This window comes from Fonsecaea monophora, assembly GCF_001642475.1.
Source record: "Fonsecaea monophora strain CBS 269.37 chromosome Unknown Scaff168, whole genome shotgun sequence".
NCBI lineage: Eukaryota > Fungi > Ascomycota > Eurotiomycetes > Chaetothyriales > Herpotrichiellaceae > Fonsecaea > Fonsecaea monophora.
The window spans coordinates 725-25,523 of NW_019174099.1; the positions used below are offsets into that span (position 1 = coordinate 725).

Genomic DNA, 24,799 nt, shown 5'->3' on the forward strand with positions numbered 1-24,799 from the left:
ATGTAATCAATCCCAATGGATAGAAAGATATCGGGTTTTCTACCAGAGCCAGTGCGACTGAGGGGCTGAGGGCCAGGTGGTTTATTCTATTCTCGCCCATGTGTGCTGGAAATAGTAATGGGTGCAACTGACAGGGATCCCGGAGCGAAGACCTCTTGCTGGACTCGATATGCGCACACATGCTGAGCCCGTATCAGGACGAGTATAATAGAGCCGCTCCGAGCTTTCTCATGCAACATGTCCATCTCTCTACACATCCATTGAAAACACTTTTCCCACGGTCGCATCAGAAGATATGGACCACGACCACGACCACGACCAGGGCCACGGGTATGACGACCACCATGACTGGCATGGAGGAGCTGGTGAGAACGGGGACGATGAGTACGGGATGAGTGGTGAGGGCGACGACCAGTATCCCACGTGGGACTCGGTCATGTCAGAGATACACGTCCACATCGAAACCTACGAACAGCATCAAATGGACAACACTGGTACGTCGGCGTGATAATTCCCTTTTGAAGTATTCTACTCCGGCCTCACAAACTGACCTTTGTCAAACCTTTTGTCCTCTTGGTAGGCCCCGAAGAAGACAAGCAGAACAATATGCGCCGCACCCTGAAAGCCATCAAGCGACTTGCGAGACAACTGCGCGAGATGGACCCCACCAGCGAAGAGGCCCATGAGTATTACAAATTGACCAAGCGCGCGCACAGGGGCAGATATGCAGGCGAGCATGAGGACGAGGACGAGGAAGGAACAGGTGCAATGGAATACAAATTCGAGATGATGGCAGAATCTGACGACGAGTCTGAAATGGACTCGGACTCGGACGCCGAAGAGGACGACCCTGAGAATGGCTGGGCTGATGATCCGGAGGAAGGCTGGGACCATCATCATGGTGAGGGTGAGGAAGGGTACGGTGGTGAGGGGGACCCTGAACAAGGGGGTGAATGGGGGAACGATTATCACCCTGGGGACGAGAACGGTTATGGCCACGGAGGCGACCACAACGGCAACGGCAACGGCCATGGCCATGGCCAGGGAGGTGACTACGAAGGCCATGATGATCAGTATGGCGGGCAGGACCACGGCCACGGCCACGGTCACGACCAGCACCAATATGGTGACGGTGATGGCGGGTATCAGGGAGACGACAATGGCTATGACCAGCCAGAGTACTCGCCGCACCACCATGGCCATTGCTAGTGGCCTCGCAGTTCAAGTCGAGGAGGCACACTGGAGATGATACAGGCTGGTCGGCTGCATTTGGATTGGTTCACCGGCGCATGTTTGTAGATGATTGGAAGACGAGTTCTGCATGCAAGTACAAACTCCCCAACCTGAGGCATTGTGATTGAACTTGTTTTGTACTCACTCGATGCCCACGCGGGCCGCTGGCCTGAGCCGCAGGCGGAGTCCCATATCGCCTTGGCACGCCAAGCCCGGCCATCGGAGGGAAAAAATGTCCCCCCATGACAGAAGGTGGTAAGACTTTTTGTCATGACATGCTGTTCCACCACCAGGTCAAGTCTCTTGCCCGGACGATATTTTGCTTCCTCTCGCAGCTCGCCGGAGTTCCACAATGCTCGTCTCGAGCCGCATAGCTTTGGAGAAAGATGACCGAACAAGGCCGCGACAGATCCGCCCTGGTCCTCTACGGGACAGAAACCGGCACGGCGCAAGACCTGGCCGAAGAAGTCGGCCGCACCCTTGAGAGACTGCATTTCCGGACCGATGTTCTGGGGTTGGACGCCGCCACACACGGCCTTCTCCACCAATACACCCTCACAGTCTTCGTCGTCGCCACCACGGGACAGGGTGACTTCCCCGAGAATGCTCGGCGGTTTTGGACCGGCCTCCTCCGCAAGAAACTCGCCGCCACCACGTTGGCTGGTGTTGACTATGCACTCGCAGGCCTGGGGGATACCTCGTACCCCAAGTTCAACTGGGCCGCGAGGAAGTTGGACAAGAGGCTTCGTCAACTGGGTGCTTCGCCACTCGTCGAGCCGTGCGAGGCCGATGAACAGGGCGACGAGGGCACCGATGGCGCCTTTCTGAGCTGGCTACAACTGTTTCGGGAGACTGTATTGAACACCTTCCCCCTCGCGGACGATCGGGACCCAATTCCCAACGATGTTCTTCTGCCGACTAAATGGCGCCTGGAACGGGTCTCCGAACACCCTGCTGGGTCTGGCGCCTCGCCAATCGCCGACAGCAACCATCGGCCTTCTTCAACCTCTACTGGGGACAACGCTCCTCCGAATTCCTTCTCCGTATCTTTGGAGTGTAACCAACGAGTCACCCCGCCAGATCACTGGCAAGATGTTCGGTTCATGAGTCTCAAAACCTCGGCAAAAATCCCTTACATGCCTGGTGACGCGCTCGCCATTTCCCCGCAGAATATCGCAGAGGACGTGGAATCTCTGATCACCCGCATGGGCTGGCAACGTGTCGCGGATGTGCCGATCCGCCTTGTGTCAACACGACGGCCGACTTCGGCCACCACTCTGGCCTCTCTGGCAGGCGATGCGATCTTCCGCCGCGCCCGTCTCACCCTCCGAGCCCTTCTGACCGAGTATCTGGACATCAACGCCATTCCCCGCCGGTCCTTCTTTGGCTGCATTGCAAACTACACCAGCAACGACATGCACAAGGAGCGACTTCTCGAATTTACGGACCCGCAATACCTCGACGAGTACTACGACTACGCGACCCGTCCCAGGCGGAGTATCCTCGAGATCTTGCAGGAGTTCGACTCGGTGCACCTGCCTTGGGAGGAAGTCACCAGTATCTTCCCGGCAATGCGCCCGAGACAGTTCAGCATAGCGAGCGGTGGGCTGTTGAAGAGCACCGAGGACGGAGCGACCAAATTCGAACTGTTGGTCGCCATCGTCAAGTACAGGACCGTCATAAAACGCATCAGAGAGGGCGTGTGTACACGCTACCTGGCGCAATTGCCGGTGGGGACCACGCTGCAGGTCTCTCTGAAGACGGAAGGTCGGTTCTCCAGGGCAGGTGAGTCGGCCGACCAGAGCCACATCCTCGTCGGTGCCGGCACGGGCATCGCGCCTCTCCGGGCACTCATTCACGAAAAGGCCATGCAAGACCAGGTCTCGGGCCCGACGGCGCTCTTCTTTGGCTGCCGCAACGCGAGGTCAGACTATTTCTTTCGCGACGAGTGGACCGCGCTTCAGACAAAAGACCACCCAACTGCCCTGCTCGAAGTCATCACCGCCTTCTCCCGAGATCAGACGTCCAAGGTCTACGTCCAAGACCGGATGCGCGAGCATAGCCGCTTGGTCTGCCAGTTTCTCAGGGACAAGGCCGCCACGGTCATCGTGTGCGGATCCTCCGGCCAGATGCCCAAGGCTGTCAGGCAGGCGTTGGTCGACGCTCTTGTCCAGCAGGGCAAGAGCACTGAGAACGAAGACAAGGCTGTGAGCGGACAAGGCATGGTTCCTGTCGAGGAGGAGCCGATACAGACCGAAGAGGACGCGGAGAAGTACCTCGCAAGATTGGAGAAGATGGGCAGATACAAACAGGAGACGTGGTAGCAGGGAATTCACGTCCTTCTTGTCCCATGTCTTATATTGGTAGAAGAGACTCGTCATCAAACATGGGGTCATTTCTGTTGGTCGAAGAGGTTTACAATTCCGTGCGGGAAGGTATATATATAGATATATTGCGGCTCAGGACAACCGTGGTCGTCCGACTCGTTGAATACAAGAGATGCTGCTGCGTACACTCCTCTCTCGAAGGAGTAAGTAACGTTCCTCCTCAATAGGTCGTCGTATCATGCCCGCTTTCATTAGGAAGCAGAGAAGCAACCAGATTTCCTTGATCACATTATCAATCAATTTTTCCCCAAAAAATAAAAACAAGGAGCAGGATTCCCACACCAAGAAAGTCATTGCTCTCTCCAGGTCAGCTTGACAATCAATTTGTGTGAAAGAAAACATGGCAACAAAGTTTCCTCCAGCTAAACCCGCACGCTGGCCTTGTCCTTTTCACATGTACATCCGTTCTTGCCAGCGGCGACCTCGCTGGGCGTTCTGGCGTAGCTGGGTGGGACGTCGAGAGCCGGGTTGCGCACGAAGAAGTTGCGCGGTCGGAGGAGCAGCGTCATGGGCTCCGCGGGCATGACCGGGAAGTCCTCCGGGGCCGGGAAGTGGGTGATGCCAAAGGTGTGCCATAGTACAATGTCTTCATTGTCGATCTTGGCCGTCGGGTTCGCGGCGATCCACTGGGGCAGGCCCATTGACGGTTCGCCCGAGGTTTGCGGCACGTGGCGTCCGGCAGGGTGCACTTGGTCGTCAGAGTCTATTACCAGACAAGAATCGTTAGAAACCAATTACATATTTCGCACGATGTCAGGTATGATGTGAGTGAAGGGCAAAATGGAGGCGTTGGCCCAACGGGAGAGAAACTTACACTTCGTCACATGCACGGCGTGTCTCGAGAAGCCAGCCCTCTTCCACACCAGGGAGCCTTCCTTGGGCAGCAGCGTCGGTACCTCTCTGCTCACCAATTTGTACGACACAGGCTTCTTGGAATAGGGGTTCAGCTTGTTCTCGTTGCACATGTCCCAGGTCCGCGAGCTCGATCCATTGTAGTCCGCCATGGCCTCCTTGGGGTTTGTATACTTTGTCCGCTTGGCATAGAAGGCATTGCCGTAGAAATTTTCTGCAGAGCCTGGTTCACCGGCACCCTGGGCGGCGTCAACCTGGAATACCGTGTTGTTGGGCCCGTCGATGTTTGGGTCGACGCGCAGACAGAACAAGTGTTGATGGTTGTGGGCATTGACACCCGGATACACTTCGGTGCCCCATCCCTTTGTGTCTTCACCGGGGTTCATCGCATAGGTGTTGAGAATACCGGTGAGTTTGATCTCGAGCTGGACGGTGCCGTCTTGGTGGAAGACCCAGTAGACGCAGTACTCGTAGTTTGCGGCGGTGAAGATGTGGGAGATGATCAGCTTGCGGGCACGAGTCACAACCACAGAGTCGTCTCTGAAGTCGGAGTGCTTGAAAAGAATGCCGTTGTCTTCTTCGTGGATGCAAATTGCGTTCTTGATCGTTTGTGCCGCGCCAGCCTTGTTCACAAATTCGGCGTCCATGTAGTGAATACTGCCCTTGCAGTCACAACCCAAGCTGAGGGAGTTGGTCATGTATCCACCACCGTACTCGCCCAAGTCAAAGGCGTGTTTGCGTTGATGCGGATGTTCGGGGTTACCGTAGGGGACAACCATTTCTGCAAGTGAAAGCCGGTAGAAAATAGGCCGGGCCTTGTTCTCTACCTTGTCGAAAAAGGAGATGTTGTTGAGGACGATGCCCTCTCTGTAGTTGAAGCCCACATGGACGGACCAGTTCTGCCATTCGATGATGCGGCCATTGATTTTGAAACTGACACCCTCGGGCTGGGTGATGTTGATCGGCTTGAGGTCTGTTCGGTAGCCACCGATCTCTTCGATCGACTTGACATGGTAGTTGTTCGGTGGTGCCTTGCTCAGTGGTCGCCGAACCTTGGGCACGTCGATGTGGATGATCTTCTGCTTGTTTGAGTCGTAGATAGGGCAGAAATCTAGGGGGTAGGAGTACTGGGAGTCGTCGACATGTGGTCGGTAGTACATCAGTGCCTGCTGGAGTCTGACCGAGTTGCCGAATCTCTCGTCGTATCCAATAGTCCAGGGATCACAGTAGACCTTGTGCATTTCCTCGGGCGGGATGCCAATGAGGCCGCACTGCTCAATGACACCGGGGTCTTTGCGTACGACATGCTCGACGATTTGAAGATCTTCCATGGTGATCAGGGGCTGCACATCGGGAGTGTGTTCCCATTTGATCACCTTGCGCTCTGTGAGGTCGACATGGCCGTCGAACACTTTGCCCTCGGGCGAAATGACCACAATATCGGCAATACGGTGTGGTTTGGGTGTGTGATCGGGATCAGCCAGCCATTTCAGCATCTGAGCCTTGGGTGGCTCCAACAGCGTGACGGCATTGTAGTACAGCTTGCCATACTGTGACCGAAGCAGGGACACGGCTGTCTCGATCTCAAGGGAGGAGAGCGGATCGAATGGATGGGGAGGAGCAACAGTGTTGGAGACCTGTTGGGCCAACTGCTTCACACGCTCAAGAACCATGGCTGATGGTCTGAGGGTATTGATGGACTAGACAGAAAGAGAACAGACAGCGCGATGCGACAAGAGCAGAAGTTGGGAAGAGAAAGGAGGGGAGAGCCTCAGGACCCAACAGATATATATGTGTTGTGTGCCCGTTGGCGGCGAACCTGACCTTCAACTCCTCACGATTGAAAAGGGCAATGCTATGCTCTAGCCGGTACCAACAACCCAGGCCTAAGCACCCAGAGCTCGCTGTCAAATGCATTATACCACGAACGATAAGCAGACAGTGGCCGATAAGGGTCTACGAGAACGTCTTGCTACTCGCCAGCTTCGCGGTCGCTTTCCTCTTTTCCGCATTTGAATCCGTCCCAACTTCTGACTGGCCTGGCAAAGTTTGCCATTTGCGGTTTAGATCTTACTCCACACTTGGGGATCAGAAAGAGAAGGCGACCACGAGCAAGAGATATCTAGGGTTGTGCGGTGCTCAGCATTTCGGGTGATGGGAAATGGCTGATTTCTACATACACACAGAGGCTCGAGGACGCGGGACGAGGAATGAGGCAACCCACAGCGGTCCGATGAGAAGAGCGCAGAGACAATGGGAAACAGCTCTCTGGCCGAGCAAACCCCTCGTACGTAGATCCAAGTCCTGCTATCTCAACGAAACCGGGTTGTTGACTGAAGCCTTTATGAGCAAGGCTGTACTATATTGGATACAAGGCTGCAAGTCCTTGCGAGAGACAGCCCTTAGAACAAACGTGAATGTGCCTGCGCTGTATCAACCAACCGCTCTCCAGCGTGGATTGCCTTTTTGCCAGTTCCCTCATCTTCGCTTTCTGCACATGGCCACCCCAATTTTCTCATATGTACAATGACCGTTCACTTGGGCCACGCTCTTTTCTGTTGGGTGTGTCTCGGCTCACTCCAGCACTTGGTCGTGAGCAGAGAGAGAGAGAGTCGTTGTGCTGCCGAGGTCGTCTAGTGGTGTCCCGACTTTTCCTCATGGCCATGACCGTGCGACTCTTTCAGAAACAATTGTTCGAAGATAACATAACCCGTGAACGCGACCACGGCGATTCCAAATCCGGGGAATGCTCCCTTAAACCGATTCCATCTCGAGAAAGGTCCGGTGTATCGCCATGCCTCACTAGACACTTGTCAGGTTTTGTTTCGCCATGATCTGTTGTCTTGCTTACTGTCTGCTCCATGGATCTCTTGCCCGCCACTCTTTACTTGTTGCTGCATCGGTAAAGGCTTTCATGCTGAAGCCGGTTGGGTTGCTCGGAGGCGCCATGATGAATCGCGAGGCGAGGTTGATGTTGTAGGACTAGGAGCAGGCGGATGTTGGAGCTCCAGAGCCCACGCGGGAGTTGTGTCGAGGTGAGGCCGAGTTGGTATCTTGAGATGAGAGCTTGATGGTGGTACAAGATCTTCGGCCCAGGAAAGCAATGGGCAGGTGATGACTGAAAGAGCTCTGTCGTTTGCGAATTATGTCTGACAGAAAATTTACCCGGCAATAGGCACTGTATCCACAGCCTTTTTTGGGCCAAGCATTGGAAAAGAGTCGTCAGACACGTGAGACTATTTGGCACTAGCGCAACTGTAGTCTATACTTCTCTCTACTACGGCCGCACATTCGTGCCTTTGATGTCGCGCTCTGGGGCCAGACTTTGTCCCGCCGCATATTGGCCATCGAACTTGCACCGAGTCCTGCGCAAATCACAAACACCAAACCATGATCGCTCAACAACCTTCTCTCTCGTAAAGCGGATGGCAGCCTCGACTTTTACACTCATGGGCCAGTCACCCGCTTCCCAATAACCAGCGCAACAGCAAATCCTCATACTCCCGCAATGAACACGTCTGAAATCACACCATCTCGTCCGCACTCTCGATTGCCTCTAACTCCATCATGGCTCCTCCACGTTATGGAAATCAGTCCATAAATGGACCTTATCATATCCAACAAAATCACCTTCAGTCCCACGCGTCCTCACATCAACATGGCGCCCTGCCGCCTCCCACTCACCTAGGCACCCCGTCCTTCGGTGCCGCTGGCTCCTCCAACGCCAGTCCGTTTGCTTTGACTGGCAATCTAAACAATGGCTTTGAGCGTGGCATGCTCGATGGCGGCCTTCTTCCTAGTCAAATGGCTCAAATGGGATTCTCTAGAGGTGGTCCAGTGCAGGGTCACCAAGCCTACGACGGGCTCGGGGTTCCTCTGGAGAACAAGGACGATGCTAGGATCCGCAATGTCTGGAAGCATAACCTCAAGGAAGAGATGGCGACGCTGAGACAGCTAGTGGATATCTACCCGTACATTGCAATGGTAGGCGACTGTCTTTGGTCACGGTCATCCCGTAACTGCGCTCACATGGATTGTTTAGGACACCGAATTCCCAGGTATTGTCGCGCGGCCCATCGGCCAGTTCACCACGAAGGCCGACTATCACTATCAAACGCTACGGTGTAATGTTGATCTCCTCAAGATGATCCAGCTAGGAGTCACTCTTTTCAAGCCTGACGGTACCCTACCTCCGCCCGACGCCGCTCCTTCGCAGAAATCTCAGTTCCACCAAAACGTCCTTCCTACGCCTTGCACGTGGCAGTTTAACTTCAAGTTCTCTCTGGAGACTGATATGTATGCGAGAGAGTCGACACAAATGCTTTCAAAAGCTGGCATCGACTTTGAACGGCACGCGAAGCACGGCATCGATCCCAATGACTTTGGTGCTCTGTTGATCAGCTCTGGTCTGGTGCTGGATCCTGATGTCCATTGGATCTCTTTTCACTCAGGGTATGACTTTGGCTACCTTATGAAACTCATGATCTGCAAGCCCTTACCTGAAGACGAGGTCACGTTCCACAAGTATTTGGAGAAGTTCTTTCCCTCCCTGTTTGACATCAAATTCATCCTCAAACACGCCGGTGTTAAGGGACAGGTTAACAGCGGACAACCTCTCACCCAAGAAGCGGCGATGATGGTCCAGCGCATAATGACCAAGTCCGGTCTTCAAGACATTGCAGAAGAGCTGGCAGTGGCAAGGATCGGACAAGCACATCAAGCGGGCTCGGACTCCTTGCTTACTGGGCAAGTGTACTTCAAGATGAAGGAGAAGATCTTCAACGGCACGATCGAGGAGGACAAGTACCGCTCACAGGTTTGGGGACTCAATGCGCAGATGCCAACAGGTGGAAATACTGCCGGTGGCGGCGGTGGTGCAGGAGGGGCCATTGGAGCAGCTCGCGACTTCAACACCCCAAACATGAATGGCGCAACCTTTTACAACCAGAACGGAACACCGACAACCCCACAGACCGGTAACATCGGCATGGCAGGTGGACAGGGAGGAGGAGGACCTTCGTCGCACACGCCTGTCCCCTCCCATACTGGCAGTGCTGGGATGATGGGGTCCATGACACCAGGAGGATTTGGCAATTTCCAATACCAAAAGGCGATGAGTTAGGGGCCCTCCCCTCAAGGTCGTCGCCTGCGTAGAGGAGGCAAAAGAGGACTGGGGGAGGTCTCTAGTCACGGTATTGGTCGTGACGCAAATTCTGGTCTTGATGCGGCGCCTGTTCTGAGCCTTGATTTCGCCCTGGAGACATTTCAGCAACCTTCGAGTCTGTTGGATCCTGCTCCTGGGGCTGGATTCTGGCAATTCCCTGCACCGCCGCATTTTCACCTTCTGCCTTTGCACCCAGCGCAGCAGCTTTATCAGTCTCAGCATTGGCAATACCCACCGTTACCTGTACCTCCACCGCTGGAGCCTTGGGACTTTTGGAGTTGAAGATGCTTTGATTTGCATGTATCTGTGTACTCTCCACTTTTATCTCACTTTCCGTGAGCAGTCGCTCTCGGTCCACCTTTTCCTTTTCTCTGCTGGCGGCGTGGAAATCAAAATCAAATCGAAATGGTAGTCGGCGTTCCTGTTCTTGTTGCTTTCTGGCTCCCTTTTCGGTACTCCTGGACCGGGGCGGGCGCCTTCATGCTTTGGGTATGTACGGCAGATGGAGGGGGGGTTGGGCAGCGGGGCGCGATAATGGGTTTGAAGGATTGGATTTAGAACCGGGACTCGAGAAAGTTCGGGAGGGAGAGGCGGATGGAGAGGGGAGACGAGACCGCGGAAAAGAAAAAAGAGAGAGAAAACAAACCAGGAAAAGGAGAGGCATGGGAAAGAACAAGTGATTGAATGATGCAATGCTTGCCTGCGGTCATGCGGCTGGGGTTTCAGGGCATGTGTGTTGTGCGTCTTTTTACGTCTTGTGTATTCAATTCACCGTTCCTTGTCAAGACTGGTCCTCTGGAGTTCCCACGGTCGTGGAACTCGAGCCCAACCAAGCAAGTACTGTAGGGTAGGTAGGTAGGTACCTCGTACTTAGGTAGGTGTGCTACATAGAAGGAGAAAAAGCAATGGAGTCGTCTTGTCTTGTGCACACCAAATTACCAATAAATAACCCGTGTCCTTGTGTGTGTGTCTCGCAGGCAGTCAAGCAGTTGAAACAGAAAAAGAACAGAAACGGATAGAGAGGGAAAGACATTTTTGACGGCCGCCCCAGAAAAGGAGATTCGTGTGTATATAGATATACCTGGTATGTATCCCCGTGCCCACCCGCCAACCAGACTTGAGAGCCGATCCATTTGCTTCTCTCTTCCTATGCCAACCGAAAATCCAAAAGTGAACGCCGGCCTTGTCTGCCTGCCCGCCTGTCTGCCTGTCTGTCCGACCGTCCATTAATGCCTGATGAATGCTCGTAGACCTTGCCTTTGAGCCGTTCTCCCCTACGTATAGATTTTCGTGGGTCTTCGTCCTCTGCTTCCCCTTTCCCGGTTCAAAACAGTCGAAATGGTGTCTTTTCGCCTTGATTGTGGCGGATAGTGCGATTGATCTCCGTCGTGGAATGTTCTCACTGTCTCGTAGCGCCTGATATCTGTCCGCGCTATGGTGATATCCATTTCCATAGTCTGACACTGGCACTTGTGCGCCAGAGGCCAGATATTTAACTGTGCCGTTCTTGATCGTCTTCGCTGAGTCCATAGTCGGTAACGTTCAGCTTCCCAAATACTTCCTCCATCCATCCCTCCAAACACTTCTTTGACCTTCATCCGCGACCCCGGGTCTTTCGCCAACTCTGAATCTTTCCCATCGCGCGTCTCTTCCCGTGCCAATGCAGATGATCGTGGAATTCTCAATCCATCCCAGAATCCCCTTCTGTGGCCGGTTTGGCAAGGACCCCAGCGCGGGCAAGTAGGACAGTGTCGACTGATTAAAGCCTGCAGTCTCATCGCCCATCTCAAAATGCGCGGAAGCAAACGAGTAGATGTCTGAGAAAACTCGGGGGAGCAGGGGAATCTTCGAGAGGAACCCCCATTTCTGGTTCGTCGCTGGCTCTTCTTCAGGCAAGGCGGGAATATGTGGTGACTGAGAGCGGCGTTGTTGAGAGGTCGGGCTGAGCGGGCTGGTGGGTTGCGACTGTGAAGAGGGATTTGGCGGCAGATCAAAGACGTGTAAGGTCGATTTGTCCGACGTCACGGCGAGCATATTGCAGTCAGGGGAGATGGCTATGCTGAAAATATAGGCCGGGTCCACTCCACGACGCAGTTCTGCTATCTTGGTACAATTTGCGGTTGAGAAGACACGAATCAATGTGCCCGTCTCACTGGCAGTAGCTAAGAGTTGTCCGTCCCTGCTCAGGTCCATCGCTCGCAAGGCAGACGTGTGCGCTGGGATGATGCTTACATTGCCCGACCCCAGCTCCACAAGCTGTACTTTTCCTGGCGACCGGCCGGGGAAAGCAACAATCCTGGAGCCCAAACAGCATAGACCCAGCGGATTGTCTGCAGTTTCAAATATGGCAGTTCTTTCAGGAGGCGAGGAGAACTTATAGAGGTTGATGCTATTCTGGATGGCGATGGCGATCCACGACTTGGTCAGGCGAACTCGTAGCACGGCGGTCTTTTGCTCCAGCGTGATGGCAACTTTTTGTTTCGCGTCGTCCCATATCATAACCTGCCAAATATATATCAGTTTCCGGGCTCTTCATCCAGGTGTCTCATTTCGTACTTTGGTCTGAGGCCATCTTGGGTTCTTTCCACCTCCAACCAAGGCCAGATAGTTATATCGCCCCAGCATTTCAGCTGTACCGATTCCGGCATTCAGATCTATAGCGTGGATTAGAATGCGAGGGTTCGCAACGCGTCGGAGAGATCGTACCTCTGGAAGCCTTGAGTTCGCAGGGATCCGAATTGAAAACTGGAGAGAACATCAACATTCGCCCAGGCCATTACACGGGTCTGAAGGGATTCCCTCTACATACCACAGAAGCCCGAGTCGAGGCCAATGGCGAAACAGCTCGCATCGCTGTTGAACGAGGCTGACAGCGCAATCGGCCCAGCAGAGTCATCGATGACGGGACGGGTATTCATGGTGCAACGGGGATTCAATGATCGACAACAATGCAAGCATTGTGAGTAGAGATAAGCAGGGTGCGGTTAGGGATTGAATAGAACCAGTATGGAATTCTGGAAGATTTCCATGATGTGATGTTGGGTAACGATGGTCCTGAGATCAGCGCCTGGACATTGTTGTCGGTTGTGACCATAAAGAGATGACGCAGGTAGACACCTGGAGTGTAGTGCGTAGCTAGGTACTTAGGAGCCTAGTGATAGCCAGAGCCAGAGCCTAGGGGTATTTGGGTAGGCGCCTATCCCACAAAGGAGGACTGTACGAGTTACTTGGGAGGCAGCTTAGAAAGAGCTTAGGGGGCACCGGGGCGTGTGATGGGCAGCTCGGTTAGGCTCGCTAGGCGCTAAGCTTGGCGGATCTGTGGTCTGTGGGTAGCCGCACCAAACAGCGACATCATTTCCCGCCTCTTGTGGCAAGCATCAAGCCCCGGGCGACCCTTTGGGCCCCTAAAAACATGGTCCCTGCTGATTATTGATTGCAACAGAGGCCAATTGGTGGTGATGGTGTGGCTGTGTCATCCGAGCTCATCCAACATTCTTCCGGAGTTTGAGAAAGATGTCATGACCTGCCCACGCGACTCAATTTCTGAGGGATCAAATACCCACGAGACCCCGACTATAATCACATTCTTACTCGGTACAGTCTTAGCAATAGTATACCGGTTGCGCAACAGGGTCACGCTTCAACAGAATCCGAATTACCCTTCCACGACGGTGATATCCATGTCGATTTGAGCTGGCTCTCGACATCCAACCACAATGAGTTAACAGAGACTAACAGTAAATTGACGGCAATGTCATCAAGAGCTAGCGAGGAGAGTTATCTCTCACCAAAACCATGGAGATCCGAGGATCCTTGGGGATCGGGAACGACGCTGCCAGGCACTTATCCGCCCTCGCCCGAACCAAATGAAGCTGATCGCTCTGGGCCTCAATCACTATCAGCCGCCGTCAAGGCTCGAAAGGATGAGTATATCCGGAAGAAGTCGATGAAAATCAAAGTCGGTACTTGGAACGTTGCTGCACTCAGTGGAACTGATAAGGATCTGGGCGCCTGGTTTGTTGGTGGATGTGGTGTCAAGGGCCTCTCGCAGAACTTATCAGGCCTTTCGGTCGACGACAGTGATGACGACTCTGACAGCGACAAGACCGTCGAGTCCGTCGAGGCCCAGGAGGAACGTGTGGCAAGGACAAGGAAGAGTGTTACCGTACCACTGCACGATGGTCCGGCAGAGGCCCATCACGAGCAGATCGACCTGTACGTGCTAGGACTACAGGAAGTCATCGATGTGACTTCCATGACCGAAGCTATCAAACCTTACACAGACCCCAACCCTGCAAAGAAGTGGAAGAAGTCATTGCGAAGAGCTCTGCCAAAGGGTTACAAGAAAGTAGCCGAAGAACAACTCTTTGGCTTGCTGCTCCTCATCTTTGCTTCCCCGGAACTAGCGCCCAGCATTACTTCAGTTAGTACGACGTCGGTCGGAACTGGCTTGATGGGTTACTTCGGCAATAAAGGTGCTGTGGCGGCGAGGATCGTGGTTGCAGAGGCCACCAAACTCTGCTTTATCAATTGTCATCTGGCCGCAGGCGCGGACCAAGCAGCTTTGGCTCGCCGGATCTGGGATACCAGTCAGATTTTGAGCAAAACCCGCTTTTCTCCGGTCACAGACAGTGAGGTCATTGAGCCCAAGGAGGAAAGGATTGGGGACGAGGACTTTGCATTCTGGTTTGGCGACCTCAACTATCGCCTGGACGACATTCCCGGTCAGGACGTCAGGAGATTGCTTTTGCTGCACACACAGAACGAGTACGACGTCCAAAACAAGTCGAAGCGCAAGATCGACAGTGAGCTGGGCTACATATCTGCCTCGACAAGCGACTCGCAACTGCCAGCTCCGCATCCACGTTACGAATACAAAGATGCAGAAAGACCAGCTAGCGAAAGTACCGCCGAACCAGAACTAGACCCCAAATCCGACCCTGCTTCTCTCCATACCACTCTTCAGTCTCTTCTGGCACACGATCAACTGCGCGCGCAACAAAGGCTAGGCAAGGCATTCCACGATGGATGGCGGGAAGGAGATATAAATTTCTTGCCCACATACAAATATGATGTGGGTAGTGTTGGGATGTTCGACTCGGGAGACAAGAAGAGAAGCCCCAGCTGGTGCGACCGGATTCTGTACAGAACTCGCCGTGACAAGGACATATATGAGGAGAGGGTCAGACAGCGTGAAGAAGCTCGCAAGAAGGATGCTTCGATGAGGGCCCGCGGGATCGACGAGGCCAATGCAGAGCACGACGTCCTATTCGACTACGATCCTGATACAGATGGGCTTGCGTATGGTGATGACTGCGACGAATACGACGAGACACAAGATGTGCTTCACGATGCAGAACTTGTACAGTCGCACGAGGAATATGGAGACATGGTTGAGCTCAACAACTACATCTCACACCAACGGATACTGTCATCAGACCACAAGCCTCTGAACGCGGTCTTCACCATATTGTACGACGCCGTTATACCAGAATTGAAGGCAAAAGTACACCAGGATGTTGCGAAACAGTTGGACAAGGCAGAGAACGAGGGCCGTCCGTCGGTAACAGTGGTAGTGGACAATCATTCCGAAGAGCCAATACCGAACGCTGACGGTCCGGCAGACATGAATGTCGTACACTTTGGTGAGGTGCGTTATGGTGTGAGGAAGACGAGAATGGTCACCATAGCGAACACGGGGCAAATCAACGCCACGTTTTCTTTTGTGGAACGCCCACCAGAACCTGGCAGAGGTGTGCATGCTGTACCGAGATGGCTCGAACTCAGCGTCGAACCTAGCACTATTCATCCCTCCGAGCGTGGCGAGCACAACGGCACACGTGAAATAGTCCTGTCCCCGGGTGAAACCACTGTTATTGACCTGACTATTGACATCTGGGATGGCGAGTTGGTCCACGACTTGAATGAGGGAGAGGCAGACCTCGAAGATGTGCTTGTACTCCGAGTCGAGAATGGTCGAGATCACTTTATACCCGTCAAAGGCACATGGCTTCAGTCATCGTTCTACCGGACGCTGGATGAATTGGTGCTAGCCCCTGAAGGCGGTGTACGGCAGTTCCGACAGCATCAAAAAACGAATGGCTCAGTAAGCGACACAGAAACCACAAATTCAGCTGCTCATCACTCGGCACCCAAGGAACTGTATACGCTCACCGAGATTCTTCCCATTTACATTGAGCGTTCAGCAGCTGAATGGGGGATGTTACACGAAGGGGAAACGCCGCCGTGGCAATTTGAGAATGGAGGATCGTTTTGGCCTTTTGGCCGTGACACTTGGACCTTGCCCGAAGGCGAAGAACGGTCCGAAATGTTAGCCGGAGTCAGAGAAGCATTGGACACGGCAAATCGGTTGGACATGAATTTCAACCTCGACATACCGAGCATTGTTCGACTGGAAGTGCTCGCCGAAACACTGGTTTCCTTCCTTCAATCGTTGAGAGACGGAATCGTCCCTGCTGGGCCATGGGCCGAGGTCGAGAGAAGACTGAGCACTTTGGAAAAGGGAAAGACACAGCTGACACCACAAGAGATTCAGGATATGGTCATGGATGCGGTGTCTTCTTCTGCGGTGCACAGCGTGTCGCTAACGTTTATCACCTTCTTGCTCGTCAGAATCGTCAACGAAATGATGATGAACAGTGCTCCGGCGCCTGGATCGGTCACGCCGACCACGCCGACCTCGTCACATCGCACCTCCTTTGGGCGGTCGAGGGCGTCCACCGTCTCCACCGACTCCGGACATCGTCTTTCGACAACCACGTCGGAAGCACCCAGCAAGAGAAGCCTCTTCCCGGCACTACGTCGACGGCGCACAAACAGCGTGTCGTCTTCGTCTGCGAAGTCGGAGGTGGGCACGGAGGCGGATGGGGCGGTTGCGATTACAGAGCGACGAAAGAAGCTTGTTGACGCATACGTCGAGGTATTTGCGCCTGTGGTCTTTCGGGCTGAAAACGAGGCAAGGCTCAAAGGGAAGGACAAGAAGGCGTTGGATGCTCGCAAGAAACGGATCCTCGAAGCGTTTCTCAGCGAGAGGCAATTTTGATGGTGTTGATGTCTCGTTTGGACACACCTTGGATACAGCACGAGACCGGCAAGGTATCAGATCCGTACGATATCAGATCAGGGCGCTGCAATTTTTGGCTTTTCCTCTTGTTCCAAGAATTGGTTCCACACTTATCATGGAATCTATGCTGTGTATCCTCCGTAATAGAGAGTCAATGCCACCACAGAATAGACCACGGACGGAAGGGATTGGTATGATGGGCATTGGGCTCTCAGCCATGCCCACGACGAGGCTGGACTAAGTAATTACATTCTACGGGGGTCACGATTCAGAGAAGAGGATCCAACGACAGAGACTCAGTCTGTTCTGCATGCCATGCGGAAACCTCAACTGGGAAATACCGTGAATCACACTGCAAAGCCTCGTATACGACTGCCTTTCCCGTGCAACGAGGCTGAATAGGCAAGGCCAATACTTGCACGTGACATTGTACCTAATCTGGCATGGCGTCAACCGCGCAGCCTCGCCAGGAACGACATGACGTCATAGCTCTCCCATCAGCGACCGTCTCACTATCCTTCTTTCGAGGACCTTATTCTCTCATCTAGTGTCACGGTGCCAGTCAGCTTTTGCAAAGACGAAAAAAAAAGTCGCTCACTCGCTCGCTTTGTCAGTGCCAGTGTTAGAGTCAGTCCCACGCCCCCACGTCCGACTTCCACTCTTCACCCTCTAGGGCGAAGCGGCGTCCTTTCGGGAGAGAAGGCGATGTGAGCGGTTTTTGGGAGGGTCTGGTACTTACTAACTAGGCGGGTAGGTAGGTAGGTATGATAGGTGAGGCACGATACCGCGAAGCAATGACGTAGATTTCTTCTTTGGGCCATGTCTACGATGCGGCGAGGCGAGGCGATTGGGGACCTACCTACCGGCCTACCGGCCTCCCTGCCTCCCTGAGAGATTATTGTATGTGTGCGCATGGCATGAGCGTACCATGTGGAAATGTATGTGTGTATGTATATATATGACTCTATAACTCCCTTGCCCGTCTGTCCAGCGCTACATCAGGTTATTCACATCTGCAAGCATTGAACACATTCCATCCTCATCACACCAAGACTCCGGTGAAAGACCGTTCGAACCGACAGTATCTCCAATAATACTACCTACCTATCTGCATACATACATAGATAGGTACAAAGAACTCAGACACCTCAACCGCCAGACATCACGTTCCAAAACTCTGAACTCTGACCACACACACACACACACACACAAAGAGAAAGAGAAAGAGAAAGAGACAGAGCGATAAAAATGTCCACCCTGAAGAAATACGTCCCCAACTTCCTCCTCCCAACCGACCACCCCAGACAGCCGGGCCGCATCTTTGACGTCCCGTCCCGCGGACACCTGTTCCACAAGGCCAGGCCGGAGGCGGGAAACGAGGCTGGCGTCGAGGAGAGCGAGCGTAGAAGGAGTTCTGCCGCTTCCACCCCCAACAACGACTCGAGGAGGGAGAGTTGGCATCCCGGCATGGCGTTTGAGGGGGTGAAGGCGAAGTTGCACTTCTAAAGCTAAATCCGGGAGAGGAGTGAAGATCTGTATCACTAGAGTTGGTATTCTTTTTGGAGTGAGTTTGAGCATAACCCGATCAAAGCGAGGGTTCATGTACAACAATTCAATGAACGAATGAACGAAGCGTTTTACGTGGAGACTGAATAACACAATGCCATATCAACAGGGTTTCATTCCGCTCTTTCTATTTCTCGAATATGACTCTGCGCATCATAGCTACCTACGGACACTAGGCACTGACTGGCCAGAACTGGTTGCTAGCTCTCCGAGCTTCAACAAGTTCGTCCTCAACAGGACTTTCACTCCAATGGTGTTTCGAGTGGTGTTGGTATCGTTTCTCCTTCAAGCAATCTGTCACAATGTCCACCCTCTCATATTCTCAAACCAGCCCTTCGAGGTAAGGGCCCTCAAAAGGGATGGTGACAAGTGTATCCCAACGTCTTTCCTCGCTGGTCCTTTTCCCCAATCAGCCTCCACATTCTGTGCATTCTTGGACATGTCCGAAAGTTGCGAATGCAGCAATATCGTGCCTCTCGACCTCACCACCTGAGTTCCATCCCTTTGTGTTCCACAGCAACGCCGAACGTTCACCCCAGCAGAACATGAAAAAGTTTATTGCGTTTCCACAATCACCATAGAACAGCCAGCTCGCGTGAGACATGAACCTACCCCATACTGATCTTCCGTGACACAAGGCCCTCATGGTCAGAGGTAAATCACTCCAGGCTGCTGAACAGGTTCATGCTCACTCTCTTGTTTAAAACCGGCCGCCTTCTGGTCCTCCCACATAATGTCCGCCTGACGCTCCATGTCTGCAAGAAATTCCTTTGACATGGCGTATGGAGAAGGAATGAATGCCACATTGTGATCATGAAGTGTCTTTGCGGCCTTGAAAGCGTCGAAGTATCTGGAGAAGTCGGCCTGGGTGATCGAATTGAGTACAGCTTCTCGACTAGCAACGACACCACCAGAAGCAGTCCCTGCCAACGCATGTGACAAGCGCGGCTCGACTTCGTCATGAATGTAACCGACAAGTGCTTCAACGTGGAGGGAAAGAAGTGGCAATCCGTCAGCGCAGACCAGAGAAAAGGAGCCCGACCTCCGTGAGGCCTTGGGGGATGACCCGAACCCATTCGTGCCCGCATAGTCTCTATCATTCGTTCGAAATCTGTGCATCGAAGCTGTTGTTTCCTGACGGCCAGTGGTTGTCGAGGTAATATCTCGCAGGAGAAACAGTGCATCGACGCTGTCAGGACCAACGTCTGTGGGTTCATTCTCGTCGTCCTGGGGAATCCAAGCGCCGTACTGATTGCGTTTTGGTTTCGGTGGAACGTGGGACCGGATCAGAATCGGAATTTCCAAAAGGTTGGCAATGCCACTACTCTCTGCTTGGAAGACGGAATCGCAGCCATCGAAGACCTGCTGGTGGTACTTTCCTTTACGCTGATAGCTCGTGATGTCTTCGGGGCATGCGATCGCCGTCGTCACAAAGCGTTTCTCCAGAAGACACGAGTCTCTGTATCCTGAACGGTATGCTGAACTGAAGAAGTCTGCGGCACTTCGTGAATCGCGCATATCGACATCTCGAAAGTGGTCATGCCCATGAGCGCCAACAGTGCCACACATGAGAATTATTGGACCTTTGAGGTATTTTGAGCAGGCTCCTGATCGGGTGAAAGCTTGCACTGCCAGGTTCGGTGGTTCTTTGGACGTATCGTCCTTGAAGAAGAGAATCTGAGAAGATCCTTTTCATCACGACATGCATCCCGCGCTTGGATGCTGTTGTGTGCCAAGTAAATACAATCAGTCTCCCCAGCATGGTCAAAGAATGGCTTCGAATCAAATGTCTCAGAGCCTCCATGCACGATCCAGGTCTTGACCCAAACAAATTTGGGTGGTTGCTTGTCGCCAGGGAAGACGAGTGCCCGCCTAAAATCTACCAAGCCAACTTCAGGGAGAAAGTCGTAGAAAATTCTCTCTATTCGCCCGTTCGCTTCTGTCACTTGAGGTTTGGGTTCCTGGAAGGATGGGCAGATGATTTTATGATTCTTCCAGTCAAGCTTTTGGCAGTCTACCAGGAGAATTAGCATTAAGCTCGTCAACTCAGCACTACTTTTCGTGCTCTTGGAGCAATAGCGGGCGTCTTTTGCAGTTGGAGCACACTTTGGTTCCGCGGCGTGGACACATGATACAGGTAGCCTCGAGAGGAAGCGGTCTCAACTCCATTGTGGGAGACACTGGAGTAGACTTTTTTGTACCGGTAGAATCCGTCAGTTGAACCATCATCAGGGCATCATCGAGCGTGTTTACCTCGCAGTGTTAGAGATTGGATGACGAAGCGCTCAGCCTGCCAGCTAAACTTGTATCTAGTGAGGTGATTTTGATGATAGAGCTCTTTAGAAGAAAGGATAGAGAGTGAGAAGAGGGCGGAGAAAGGTCTCGAGGAAGAGAGCTTGTGAGCAGAGGAGAAATGGTTAGTGCTGAGGGTTTTCAATTTCACTTTATCTTTAGTAGATTCAAAACAATGCCGCACCCAGGTCAGGTTTGAGTACGATTCTCGGATATACTTGGCGTTGTTCCCTTCCTACAAAACAAGACATGTAGCTTCGCCGTGTGTCCTGGACAATATGTTCCACTCTTTCGACGCAATAGGGCTGCATTGTCTCCGTCTGAGTTCCCCCATGGTGATGTGCAGATATCCGCAATCAACCAATTCTTCACGGCGAATGAAGAAAGCAGAGGCCTGTCTTTCCCTGGGGACTAGAGCCAGCCCCTGGTCACCGATGCGTCTCTGGGTGCTGATGTCGGCATCGCTCAGGACTCTTGGTATCAGTGGGGACGTTGGAGGGGGCGACGGTCATTTCCAGGTTCTCCAGGGCGAACAGCTCAAGATACGCGGTACGTGGTAAGTGAGGTGGGAGTAACCCCCATGTTTGCACCATTTATAATGACGTCATTCTTGGCATTTCGCAGCCTCGCCTTCTGCCTCAGCCTCGCGTCCATCTCGTCTCCAGGTTTCTTCTTGCCAATCAGACTCGACGTTTCTGTGCGCACGCTGTCCACTTCCTCGTAACGTTACTCAACTCTTGCAGGTATCGAGTACTGGACTGGCACATTCCCGGGGCAGAGCAGCATTGATGCCTCACCAATTACATTTCGTTAAGCAGCGACCTTCAACCACCAACCATGCTGCATCACAAGTGCCTAAAATCTTTGACGCCGTGGATAGCGCATCGATCTCATCGAGTACAGAAAGTATATCCAATCAAACCACGACCTCTGAGGCCAAGACAGACCCTCAGTCCGATGAGGTGCCCATACACTATGTGAACAACGTGGCATACAGGCGACAGAAAGCCAGTACCGAGAACGACCCTCTGATCGACACCACGGCTGCCCTGGCACTACATTCCAAGAAGACAGCCCGACTTCAAAGACGACAGCAAAAGAAGCAAGCCCGGAAAGTGCGGTCCGAGGTTCAGTCGTTCCTAGATCTCCCACAAGAGTTACTGTCGATGATACTGAGCTTCCTCCAACCTTCTGATATTTTCAATTTACTTCGCCTCAACCAGTCCATGCGCATGTTTATTTCAGATAACGAGCGAGCAATTGCTGATGACATCATGAACCGTCACTATTGGGTCCTTAGGCAGTGCTTTCCGCCACCTGTGTCACTCGATCAAGTTCCTCCTGTAGCTCGACCAGCGCTTTTGAATGAGCAACGGCAGGGCCGGGGTCGAATCCACAAGATTCAATATCAACACATCAAACAGATCGATCCCTCGAGTGTGTGCACGTGTATGAGTTGCGTCCTCTCCTGGAACAATCTCAACATTGTCCTCGACCTTGCTCATTGGCAGAAGAACTTGGAAAACCGCGAACCTTTACCAATAATCCCGCCAGGACGCAATCCAGATTGGAATGTGAAACTTCTGGATCGACATGCTGCAATTGTCACGAAGGCGACGAGAAGCCCGCTCACCTATGCACGGATCCTGCAAATCCACCTCGACACAACTATCCGCACGATAATCCGTTTTGGCAAATGGGAAATGAAAAGAGACAAGACGCGAAGATCTGAGCCTCGCCTGTATCAGCTCACTGATGCAGAAGCCGCCGCGGGGACTGATGAGTTTCTCGAACGCAAAGGACCACCCAGCTACCAACCACTTTATATGCGCGATAATTATTACACCGTTGGGGCATTTGTGCCACACCGTAAGTGGGACAGGGACGAGCAGAAGTGGTACTACTATGCGAAATGGCCGCGTCCGCATGAGAATGATTTGAACTGGATCGTGGCGAGGTTCACGCCGAAATAATAATGACGAAGAAACGAGCCTGCTTTGACGCCGGTATCTTTCTCAATTGCTGCAACCATGTTTAGACTGCATGAACCGCCCGTCCGACACGAGACTCGATACTTTGACCATGACCGAAGACTACCTGCCGTCAGCTCTGAGACGCTTACAACATGGTTCGGCCATTCATGTTAGGCCCGAGTGACCGGATATCGGGCCGTTACCGGTCATGAGAAGCACTCCACCATCTGGTTACAGCCAATAACAAACGACGATCGTCATTGTGAATGAAGACTAATTTTAGCAGAGACTGATCCGTGACCGCCTTTTTTCCTGGTGAACCTATATGATAACATGTTGGTCTCACACAGAGACGCCTCTGACAAGATCTCCTTGGCTTTTGTCGGGTGATTGCGGCATGTATACCGAACATTGTCCTGGGTAAAGGGGGAGACAAAATCGAAGAGAAACTCTTCGACAGGATGACATCCCATGACGAGTCTGACGGACATACGCGCAAGAGCGAGACGTCCTTGCACGCGACAGCACAGGATGTCCAACACATTGACTCTGATGCCGTTCAAATAGACGTTGTGGTGCCAAACAAACAACTCGAGTCTCAGTCTGAAGTTACCACAAGCGTCGAACGGATCCCAACAAATGACAGACCGTATTCATCGTTCACAAGTCGACAAAAGGCCATCATTGTCCTGGTGGCCACCCTCGGAGGAAGCTTCAGCCCGTTCAGCACTTTTATCTACTTTCCTGCCATCGATACCATCAGCCACGCCCTGGGTGTGAGCGTCTCCGATGTCAATTTGACCATTACCACATACATGATCTTCCAAGGCATCTCGCCATCCTTCACTTCGGCCATAGCGGACGACTATGGTCGCCGACCAGCATACATGATCGGATTCACCATTTACCTCTTTGCCAACCTCGGCCTGGCCCTGAACAAATCCTACGCAGGCCTCCTGGTTCTGAGATGTGTTCAAAGTGCTGGGAGTTCCGGCCTCGTGACCCTGATGCAGGGCACCATGGCAGACATTGTCACCAGCGCAGAGCGAGGCAAATATATTGCTATTACCAGCCTGGCGAGCATATTAGCACCGAGTCTGGCGCCCATTCTCGGCGGTGTACTGGCTCAGCATCTGGGATGGCATTCAGTCTTCTGGTTCTTGCTGATCCTAGGTGGGGTGTATTTCGTGCCACTGGCGCTCTTCTTTCCAGAGACCTGCAGATCGGTGGTTGGAGATGGCTCGATTGAACCGCCAAAGTGGAACAGATGCCTGACGAATTTGTCGAAACAGCAGAAGAAATCGGAGGGAGAAAGCGGATCCGAGAAAGGCACTCCTCCCGAAGACAAACCTGAGAAGGAGAAGCCCAGTTCGCGACGACGAAAATGGGATGTCTTTGGCTCTCTCACTATTGTCGGTGATCCGGAGACTGCGATCTTGCTCTTGTACATGGGTATTATCTATGCCGGTTTCTATATCGTCTCGACCAGTCTCACTGTCCAGTTTCACATCATCTACGGGCTGAGCAGCACTCTGCAAGGACTGCTCTTTATCCCGCAGGTGGTGGGCACGATCTTGGCGACGATAACCAACACGAGGCTCCTCGATAGAAACTTCAAGAGACACGCGCTCAAGGCCGGATTGGAGGTTGACCGCAAGAAACAGGGCGACTTGATCAAGATGCCGATCGAGCAGGCCAGACTTGAGATCGGAATGCCCTTTTTTGCCTTTGGAGCGGTCTTTATCGTCGTCTACGGATGGCTTTTGGAGAAGCGAGTCCACATTGCAGGACCGATTATCATGCTCGGCGCCATAGGATACACCACGATGGTCGGGTTCAACACAATCAGCGTGTTGATCATTGACTTGCACCGGAAACGAGCAGCAACGGCCAGCGCAGCGTCGAATCTTGTCCGGTGCCTTTTGGGTGCAGGGGCGAGCGCTGTTGCTAATCCGATGATTGAGGCGATTGGGAACGGGTGGACTCACACGCTTGTTGGGTTGGTCGAGTTGGCCACACTGCCGCTCCTGATGGTGACGATGAGGGTTGGAATGAAATGGAGGGCGAAGAAGAGGGAGGATAGAGAGAAAGAGAGAGAGCAGACTGTATGATAGCTACATTTAGACTACTTGTGTACAGTGGAGCATATCCATCAGGGTATTTAGAAGGCAGTCTACCTTCACAATAGAAGGGACTTTGAAGTGTAACTCGTACGGACAAGGCTGTCATCAAGCGAGCATCCAATCAC

The 24,799-nt window shown here is 52.9% G+C and overlaps 9 protein-coding genes across 9 annotated transcripts; 6 read left to right on the forward strand and 3 right to left on the reverse strand.

Moving 5' to 3' along the window:
* Positions 1–295: 295 nt before the first annotated feature.
* On the forward strand, positions 296–1,209 carry AYO21_11575 (hypothetical protein; the record flags this gene model as incomplete). Its single annotated transcript, XM_022661463.1, has 2 exons — positions 296–494; positions 581–1,209. 2 exons carry the CDS (start codon positions 296–298, stop codon positions 1,207–1,209), a joined length of 828 nt encoding a protein of 275 aa, XP_022506214.1.
* Positions 1,210–1,619: 410 nt separating this feature from the next.
* AYO21_11576 (hypothetical protein) lies at positions 1,620–3,557 on the forward strand (the record flags this gene model as incomplete). Its single annotated transcript, XM_022661464.1, has 1 exon — positions 1,620–3,557. One exon carries the CDS (start codon positions 1,620–1,622, stop codon positions 3,555–3,557), a length of 1,938 nt encoding a protein of 645 aa, XP_022506215.1.
* A 425-nt stretch (positions 3,558–3,982) lies between these two features.
* AYO21_11577 (hypothetical protein) lies at positions 3,983–6,145 on the reverse strand (the record flags this gene model as incomplete). Its single annotated transcript, XM_022661465.1, has 2 exons — positions 3,983–4,323; positions 4,435–6,145. The coding sequence occupies 2 exons, from the start codon at positions 6,143–6,145 to the stop codon at positions 3,983–3,985; spliced, it is 2,052 nt and encodes a 683-aa protein (XP_022506216.1).
* Positions 6,146–8,039: 1,894 nt separating this feature from the next.
* AYO21_11578 (hypothetical protein) lies at positions 8,040–9,594 on the forward strand (the record flags this gene model as incomplete). The annotated part of the gene is made up of 2 exons (XM_022661466.1): positions 8,040–8,456; positions 8,515–9,594. 2 exons carry the CDS (start codon positions 8,040–8,042, stop codon positions 9,592–9,594), a joined length of 1,497 nt encoding a protein of 498 aa, XP_022506217.1.
* Positions 9,595–11,178: 1,584 nt separating this feature from the next.
* AYO21_11579 (hypothetical protein) lies at positions 11,179–12,554 on the reverse strand (the record flags this gene model as incomplete). The annotated part of the gene is made up of 4 exons (XM_022661467.1): positions 11,179–12,138; positions 12,193–12,290; positions 12,343–12,381; positions 12,446–12,554. 4 exons carry the CDS (start codon positions 12,552–12,554, stop codon positions 11,179–11,181), a joined length of 1,206 nt encoding a protein of 401 aa, XP_022506218.1.
* Positions 12,555–13,387: 833 nt separating this feature from the next.
* On the forward strand, positions 13,388–16,699 carry AYO21_11580 (hypothetical protein; the record flags this gene model as incomplete). The annotated part of the gene is made up of 1 exon (XM_022661468.1): positions 13,388–16,699. One exon carries the CDS (start codon positions 13,388–13,390, stop codon positions 16,697–16,699), a length of 3,312 nt encoding a protein of 1,103 aa, XP_022506219.1.
* Positions 16,700–18,934: 2,235 nt separating this feature from the next.
* Positions 18,935–19,804, reverse strand: AYO21_11581 (hypothetical protein; the record flags this gene model as incomplete). The annotated part of the gene is made up of 1 exon (XM_022661469.1): positions 18,935–19,804. One exon carries the CDS (start codon positions 19,802–19,804, stop codon positions 18,935–18,937), a length of 870 nt encoding a protein of 289 aa, XP_022506220.1.
* Positions 19,805–21,366: 1,562 nt separating this feature from the next.
* Positions 21,367–22,551, forward strand: AYO21_11582 (hypothetical protein; the record flags this gene model as incomplete). The annotated part of the gene is made up of 1 exon (XM_022661470.1): positions 21,367–22,551. One exon carries the CDS (start codon positions 21,367–21,369, stop codon positions 22,549–22,551), a length of 1,185 nt encoding a protein of 394 aa, XP_022506221.1.
* A 461-nt stretch (positions 22,552–23,012) lies between these two features.
* Positions 23,013–24,662, forward strand: AYO21_11583 (hypothetical protein; the record flags this gene model as incomplete). The annotated part of the gene is made up of 1 exon (XM_022661471.1): positions 23,013–24,662. The coding sequence occupies one exon, from the start codon at positions 23,013–23,015 to the stop codon at positions 24,660–24,662; it is 1,650 nt and encodes a 549-aa protein (XP_022506222.1).
* Between the last annotated feature and the right edge of the window lie 137 nt (positions 24,663–24,799).